Source organism: Clinocottus analis, unplaced genomic scaffold (assembly GCF_023055335.1).
Source record: "Clinocottus analis isolate CAN_PGR_092001 unplaced genomic scaffold, fCliAna1.0.p SCAF_13, whole genome shotgun sequence".
Taxonomy (NCBI): Eukaryota; Metazoa; Chordata; class Actinopteri; order Perciformes; family Cottidae; genus Clinocottus; species Clinocottus analis.
The window spans coordinates 14014313-14022938 of NW_027175854.1; the positions used below are offsets into that span (position 1 = coordinate 14014313).

At 44.4% G+C, this 8626-nt stretch overlaps 1 protein-coding gene across 1 annotated transcript; it reads left to right on the forward strand.

Moving 5' to 3' along the window:
• The first annotated feature begins 618 nt into the window (after positions 1 to 618).
• Positions 619 to 8405, forward strand: tbc1d13 (TBC1 domain family, member 13). Its single transcript, XM_068574125.1, has 12 exons — positions 619 to 762; positions 2111 to 2184; positions 2281 to 2321; positions 2820 to 2881; positions 3154 to 3253; positions 3496 to 3578; positions 4190 to 4349; positions 5515 to 5725; positions 5813 to 5976; positions 6464 to 6624; positions 6708 to 6765; positions 6840 to 8405. The coding sequence occupies exons 1-12, from the start codon at positions 740 to 742 to the stop codon at positions 6903 to 6905; spliced, it is 1203 nt and encodes a 400-aa protein (XP_068430226.1). The 5' UTR covers positions 619 to 739; the 3' UTR covers positions 6906 to 8405.
• Positions 8406 to 8626: the final 221 nt, after the last annotated feature.

Consider the following 8626-nt stretch of genomic DNA (forward strand, 5'->3'; position numbering starts at 1 on the left):
AATGTCAGAACATGAAGGACATATTATTCAGCAAAGCTGAAGCTAAATCAATAATCAAAAGAAACATTATTAAGGAATGGCAGCAGAGTTGGGATGCCAGAGACACAGGAAGACATCTTATGCTATTCAGAAGGAAGTTGGCAAGGGAAGAAAATACATTGACCAGACTGAGGAATTGGACACACAATGCTGAACAAAACAAAGCAACTAATAAATATACACCCAACTGGACTTTGTGAGCACTGCAATACAGCGGAAACGGTGGAGCATGTCATTTGGCGTTGCCAGAAATGTAGAAGTGAGCAAGACAGGTTGAAGAGGGGGCTGGCACTACAGGACGTACAGTTGAGGGATGCATTACCTGGAGGAAAGATGCTGCAGTATCTGAAGGAGACAGGATTGAGTGGAATAATTTAGTGCACCGAAGATGACATAGTTGTCTTTTATTTTATTATTTTTTGGGGGGGGTGATAAAGGAATAGATTAATCTGGTCCACACTTTAAGGCAGTAGGTGGCGGTAATGCACCTTTTCGGATGCTACCCGCCTAAAATCAAAAGAAGAAGAAGACTTGAGGCGCGTCACTACGTCACGTGAGGCCTGGCTGCCTGCGCACGAGCCGCTTGTGATTGGAGTTGTTGTTGTGAGGAAGAGGAAGTGAGGAGGAGGAAGTGAAGAGGACTTCCCTCTGCCAGTCTTCACCCCGCTGGAGCAGCTGAGGAGCGGCGTCCGGACTCATCATGTCATCTGCGTACAGAAACAGGTGGGACAGCGAAGCTTTGACTACGTTGTGTTAGCGGCTCAGCTAGCAGCCTATCCGCTACCTCCAGCCAGCTAGCTCGCGCAGCTGGAACTCAGTCGAGGCGGAGGCAACTCTTGCAAAATCAGTCCATTAAAAACCCGAACCCATGTTGGTCTGACATGACGTTTAATGCCGCAAACAGCGAGCATTGGATGCGATTCAGCATTTCACTCACATGTGGGTAACTTATACGGTTCAAGGAGCTGCGGCTAGCTCCCCGTTAGAGCTGCTAGCTCCCCGTCAGAGCTGCTAGCTCCCTGTTAGCACGTCAGCTGACACAACGCTACTTCCTTTCAGCCTGACTGGCTAACAGCGAGCTATACTTGCTGAAACTGTAAGGGAGAAGAACACGCGCTGTCCAGGTGTTAAAGGAGCTCATGACATTAGCAGAACTGTTGTTCTTTGCATAAACACTTTGGGCTCAATTAGAGGATGGCACTTAAAATATGGTACTTAACGTGTACACTGAAGTACACATGCATCAATACCAGCGTTTCACGATACGTTTAAATTACTATGAAGCTCCTCATATTGAGTCTGACTGTCGTGTTGAAAGCTGCAGGCTGCTGTTGGAGATTGTTATGCAGTTTCTAATATGTGGTCCACGTTGACTATTTATTTATCTCATGGTAGGTTGGATAAGGAAGAGGAACAATGGTCAATAAAGAGTGTTTTTTAAATTTAAAAATGCAATATTTTCCTGACTAAAATTGCAAATTGTGTAATATGGAGAAAGACTTGGATAACATAGTTTAATTTTTGTGGTTCAAACATTTATACACCATTTATCCCACCTTCTCCGCTGTGGGACTAATAAAGGATTGTCTTATCTTTTCGCCCATTACTAGTTACAGAAAGAATTCAACATTAAACAAGTACCAGGCAACAAAATGTGGTTTAAGATCTGAGGTGCAAGTGCAGTGCAATGTGCGAGATACACAACAGCATCAATAACAGTGTACTCATTGGCTTTCGTGCTGTTTGTGTGTGAATCAAACAAACAAAATACATTGTGTTGAATAGTCTTTCCCCCTACTCCCAATCTATATGCTAAGCTGAGATAATTGCCCGCTTCATTCTTGCCACACCGACATGACTCGAGGATGTGAACCTTCCATCTGACCGTCAGCAGGAACACGAATAATTAGATCGACATTTGAAGTGTTTGTTGTCACTAAAGTTGTAGGACTTCATCACAGGACTCATCCTTTCATGGACACCATCGTTACGAGTTGTGAGTGAGCATTATGTTCATCTGTGTGACTCAGATGGACAAGTTGCTCTATCCTCGTTTTGTTTCTTGTTTCAGAATACAGGAATTTAAAGAAACCTTGAGTGAAGACAACATCAACTTGAAGACACTAAGGGAGCTGTGCTTCAATGGTAATGTTCACACCATGAGCTTCTTTGTGGGGAAACTCACAACGTTTGTGTTGCATCTTATTTTTCTGTATTTATCCTTTTCTTTATCCAACTCAGGAATCCCATTTGAAGGAGGCATACGAGCGCTTTGCTGGAAGGTAAGTAGCTCTGCCTCTGTGTGTTTTAGTAGTGTTAGGGCACGACACATTGCTGTTTTGTGTTCTTGTCCTATGCCTCCAGTCATTTAGTATGACAAGCCGTACACAGGCCGCTGTTTTCAGCAGCGAGCGCCTGTCCTGTGACAAGGCAGCCAGCTGTTTGCTGTGAACAGTACAGATATCTGAAAGGTGTGTCCCGTAATCTTTGCCAAAGGAAACATTCAAAATATGTTGGCATCTCTACACTCTGCGATCCAGACTATACTGTAAATGGATGGACTGGGTTGGAGCACCAGATCACAGCTGGTAACGATGGCCTGGTGGGCCCAGCAGGGTTGAAGATGATGTCATTTGCACATTCACTCAACAATACATGTCTTTATTTAAACAATAGAAGTCAGTAATGAGGTCTGAGGTCTAAATACAATGTTCCATAAACATCAGATTGACACATAGCATGCTCTGTGATCCTGACTCGTGTGGTTTGTCTTTCTCCAGATCCTTCTTAACTATCTACCTTTCGATCAGACATTATGGGATTCTTTCCTCAAAAAGCAACGGTAAGGAGAAGGCAACATTTAATTTGTGTCACTAGGCAACCCCAATGTCCGCTGGATTCAATCAGCATAGCTAATGTCGTTAGCTGAGGCCTCTTGCTGGTTCTGATGTTGTGTCTCATGGTGAAGCTTCTGTTGTAGACACATCTGTTTAAAAATCAGTTTCTGCTTTAGTTACTCAATTATCTCAAAAATTTGCTGATACATTTTCTAATGAAATAACTTTTTGGTAGAAGTCTCTCATTGTTCACCCCTTCCTCCATGTTGTCCCATAGGGAGGTATACTCCCAGTTCCTGAAGGAAATGATCATCCAGCCTGGGATTGCAAAAGCCAACTTGGGCCTTTTCAGAGAAGACGTGACTATGGAGGACCACGTGAGTCCAGTTTCCTCCGTTCTGGTGTTGTTTGTGATCCATTATTAGTGTGCCTACGACTATTTTTACTCATTATAAACACACGCATGTATTTATCTGTGTGCATGTGTCCAGTATGTTTTCACCAAGTACTGCAAAAGAGGACTTCAACTATGAGAACTATCAAAGCTATATAGCTTGTATAAGGTCTGGCACGATGCTCACAGCTGGTTAACAAGTCATACGTTATTTTTCTGTTCCAGCCTCTAAATCCAAATCCAGACAGCAGGTGGAATAACTACTTCAAAGATAATGAGATCCTGCTCCAGATTGATAAGGATGTGAGGTAAGGCATCTATTGGTTTGCTCTGGATAGTTTTGAATGTAAAGACACAACCAGTCTTAAGATGTTGTCACCACTAAAGCCACGAGAGGGCGCTGCACTCCAGAGACAGCCAGCAAGAAGTGAAGAGCGTAAGAGGAACATCCATAGTCGTTTCTGTTGAGCTACCAATAAGATACAACGTAGTGAGTCTATGTAATGTTCTGCATCTTTTCTCTTTATTAAGGGACCAAATGTTTCATGTTGTTAGTTTCTGAGTTACCTGTGTGGTATTGTTTGTTGTCCAGTAGCTACGACTCCAGTTATGTATGGACTGGATTTATACACTGATGGTTTGCACTAAGAGACACAGATTCAAGGCACTTTGCGTTGCTCAGGCTTTGAGTCATGAAATGCCCTTCATAGGTCAGTGATTAAGTTTAGGGAAACATGTTCACAGTGCAACTATCAGTGTACTGGAAACTCTTTGTTGAATTTAACACAAACTGAACATTCTAAAGTGATGTAACGCGTCTCCCTTGTTTTAAGAGTAGTCTTGAATTAGCTTAGTGTCTGGTGTCACCTTTTATGCGTGCAATAGTCAGCTGAGTGTGATGTTGTTGGTGTGTTGGCAGGCGGCTATACCCCGACATGGCGTTCTTCCAGCGGCCGACAGAATACCCGTGCCAACTTATCTTGGACCCTCAGAATGATTACGAGACGCTGAGACGACGAGTGGAACAAACCACCCTGAAAGCACAAACTGTGAACCGCAACCGCAGCGGAGTCACCAATGTAAGTGACCACGAGAGACACGGGCAGAATGCTGCGTTTGGGCTGGAAGCCTTCAGTGAAACTGACGAGGAAAACCCTTACGTTTCACGGGGAATCCAACAGGAGAGAGAAGTCCTGATTAATGGAAGTAAAACGTGGCTTTACAGTCTCCTGTTACTGTAATACATGCTGTGATGAGTAAATATTATAGCATTATGTGTTGTTTCACAGTTCCAGGGTTACAGGTGAAAGAATAAGGCTGAAATAATGTTACACACTGCAGAAAAATATGCGTAAACAACACATGAATCAAACAGAACACACACATGAAAATATCGTCAGATCTATCGTTCTCCATGAAGCAGAATTCCCCATTGCTTTGTCCACAGTGTGTGAATGTTAGTCCTGATGGACAGGTGGTACCTTCATGTAGCTCCTTCCATCATTGTGTGAAGGGGTGAATGATGTCATGTAGTGTTAAAGAGCTTTGAGTGGTCAGAAGACTGGAAACGATCTCTACAGTTTATTTACCGTCACTTATAACATCCAGCTGGTATTTGTTTGTGCCAGCTGTCCGTCCTACATGCTCCAGTTTAAATTGTCATTCGTTCTCAAATCTTTTCTGTCACGCCCGCTTTGGAGGAATAACCATGTTCAGGCCCCACCGCCCACATGGTCCATGCTGAATTTCTGTTGAAATAACAAAATGTTTGACTCCATCTTTTCTTTCATAAATAATAGAATAAAGAAAATTGCAACCACATTAAAATAAGCCAGGTTGCTCTATCAGAAAAACTAATGCAAAGTGCCATCACTTTGTTAGAACAATACAAATAAAGTTCTATCTGCAAAAAATAACTCGTATGTCGTTACTAGTTTATTGTGGAAAACAAGCTATTTTCATACAAGTCATTATGAGTGCAGATATGTGAGCTGTCAGCGTTAGTGGTTGCAGTGAGCTGCTTTCCTTTTCCACATCTTTTTAAACGGGTTTGTAGGTCGCTCTCAATTCAAGCTTATAATTCAGATCAGATCTGTGTTTTGTTTTGAGAAGATGAAGCTCACGGAGCTCGGCTTTTGTCAAACTGGCGATTACCTCTCGTCTCCCTACATGAATATCACACTGCATGTGCTGCATATAATCAACGTCATTGAATGTCTGCTGAACGTGATTGTGCTCTCCCAGGTCAGCTCCCCTGGAAAGGCGTTGAACCTGTATCCATCTAACGAGTACGAGGTGCTGCCCAATGGGAGCGAAGCACACTGGGAGGTGGTGGAACGGATCCTCTTCATCTACGCTAAACTCAACCCCGGGATTGCCTACGTGCAGGGCATGAATGAGATCGTTGGACCAATCTACTACACTTTTGCCACGGACCCCAACAACCAATGGAAAGGTCGGTGGCATGGAAATGAACATTCGAGATGTTTGACTGCTAGAAAATAAAGATCTCCTTTGTGACACTGTCTGCTTCATTGTTCAGAGCACGCCGAAGCGGATACATTCTTCTGTTTCACCAACCTGATGTCTGAGAACAGAGACAACTTCATCAAGAGCCTTGATGACTCTCAGTGTGGCATCACCTACAAGATGGAGAGCGTGTACTCCATGCTGAAAGACAAGGACCTGGATCTCTATCTCAAGCTGGTACGGCCTGTAGGGAACTCGAGGGTGTTGGAACCATTCTGCTCTAGTGCATGTTGGTGCTCTTCCTGACAAGACCCGCCCTGTGCAGCGTTCATGCTCGCCAAGCTGCTTGTAACCTGATTGTTTCAAGTCCTGTGTCCTGACCCTGACTACTAGAGGGCAATGTCTAACCTCTACCAGTCATCACCAGTCTCCAGCTCACCAGTTTGCATCCTGAAACATGAATTTCTCTTGTGATTGACCTGGATGTAAGTCAGATCTGGAACTAACCAGTTTTGGAATGAATCAATGACTTTTTAGTTCTATAAAGTGTCAGGAAACGGTGGGAAAGGCCCATTTCATGTTCACAAAGCCTGATGATGTCTTCGTTTGTCTGACCAAGGGTCCAGACCACAAATATCTAGTTTACAAGCTGGAACCAGAGACTGAAACATGACTCAAACATGGCCGTGTCTCCAGCTTGACTTCCTTTCTTCTGTCCTCACAGGAAGAGCAGAACATCAAACCTCAGTATTTCACCTTCCGCTGGCTGACCTTGTTGCTGTCGCAGGAGTTCCTCCTGCCGGACGTCATCCGTATCTGGGACACCTTGTTTTCTGACCAGGATCGCTTCCATTTCCTCCTGCTGGTGTGCTGCGCCATGCTCATGTGAGTGTCCTATTATGACCCCTGTACATCAGCATTGACTGACCCCTCTGGCTCTTCATGTGCATCCCGGTTTCTGTTGACAGACTCATCCGAGATAATCTACTGGCCGGAGACTTCACGGTCAACATGAGGCTGCTGCAGGTAAGGCCTTTCCTGTGCAGCTTCCTCTGTAGACACACAGTGACTGAAGAGAGGATGTCTTTCTTCTTCTTCAGGACTACCCCATCTCAGATGTCCACACCATCCTGATCAAGGCCAAAGACCTGCAGGACAACCCCTAACCTGCTCTCTCTCTTCCTCCCACCTGTTCTGCTACATGTGGTAGGTCTGAGTTTACCAAACATTGTCCGGTGACCCGTGTATCGTGAGAGGACTTGCTCCATGAAGAGCTTGGACAGACTGTTTGGACATTTTGCACACGGCTTTTTAACTCCCTGTCTGCCGATTGCTCAGTGGGGACGGCCGTGAAGCCTCCGAGGACGCGTTGAGCGTTCCCTTCCTGGAAACGTGCTACCTCGCTACGTGGCGGTCCCCCTCCGGCAGACCTTCTCCCGTGGAGACTTGATGAGAGAGACCGCACTAAAGCGGTGCCGCTTTAGTCCGACACTACACATCTCAGTTTGACATGAGACGCACCAGAAAGGTTTAACTTCCCTCTGCAGCCCCCAATGCCGTCAGACGGAGCAAATGTTTCACTGGGTTGAGCGAGTGCATGTTTGTTCTGTTTTATATGTTTTTTTTAAAAATTGAAGGTTTTTAATGTAAGAAGAGTAGTCCTTGGTTAGGGTTTAATTATGTGAAACAGGAGACGTTTTTCTGGGTACATTTTCTGTGTATGAAATGAATAAAGTAATAGGCTTAGCCTATTAAATATGTTATTGGTAATCTTCTAAAAAAATCATAATTTCTTTTGCATTGTTTCAAAACATGACGCCTTTTGTCCGTTGGAAGTGTCACATGATGAATGTCTCTGTAGTGTGGTGTTACTGAACAGAACTGAAGGCTTTCACACGAGCTCCACTTGCTCCAAAGCAGCGTCCTGTCAGTACTTTTTACTTTGGGGACTGACTACTTCCTGTAATGCAGCTCGACTAATGGCTGGGAGGCTGCTGGTTTCTGCTGTCACTGGCCTTCAGTGATTTTGCAATACCAACATGTTAATACCATTATGTACGTGATCCCAGTTTAAAAAACATATCCATGTTTTCCTACAATTCCAAAAGAGTTAAATTGAAATAATGTGAACAAATACTAATATTACCAGTTTGACCAGAGAGTCAAAGCCGACTTTTCTGTGAATTTAGATCCGAGCGTTGCTGGAGATTCTTCAGTTGGTTGGAGGAAAGAAACGTTTATTTTGTGTCTCAGCAAAGATGTTACGCCACAAAGGATCCATTGAATGAGTAGACTGTTGGCCCATTAAGCTGCAGACACCACTTCACAGAGAAACACCTTCTTTGTGAAGTGGTGGAGATAATAAGTCAGTTCCTGATTGTATTTGTAAAAGTGCCTCATGAAATATATTGTTCCAGTCGTGTTCAGTCAATATATTTCTTTTTTAGATTTATTGTAATCGTAATGGAAGAAAATCCTTCTAAATGTTTGTAGTTGACCCAGGACTATGGATTCCTCCACTCGAATGGTCAAGACAAGTGTCCCAGTCCCAGTGTCCCCCAAGCCTCAGGGCCTGGACCCTCAGGGCCTGGACCCTCAGGGCCTGGACCCTCAGGGCCTGGACCCTCAGGGCCTGGACCCTCAGGGCCTGGACCCTCAGGGCCTGGACCCTCAGGGCCCAGGGCCTGGACCCTCAGGGCCTCAACCCTGGACCTCAGGGCCTGAACCCTCAGGGCCTCGCTGCCCTCTGGTGAAGGGTTGAGTGAGAGGGGCTTTATGGCCAGATGGTGTGAATATGAACGGGACATTACCTTGTCTACATAAATACATGTTGTGTATTTATTTTATCCTGTTTTTTTTTTGTTTTTTTTACTGATTTGTACGTGAA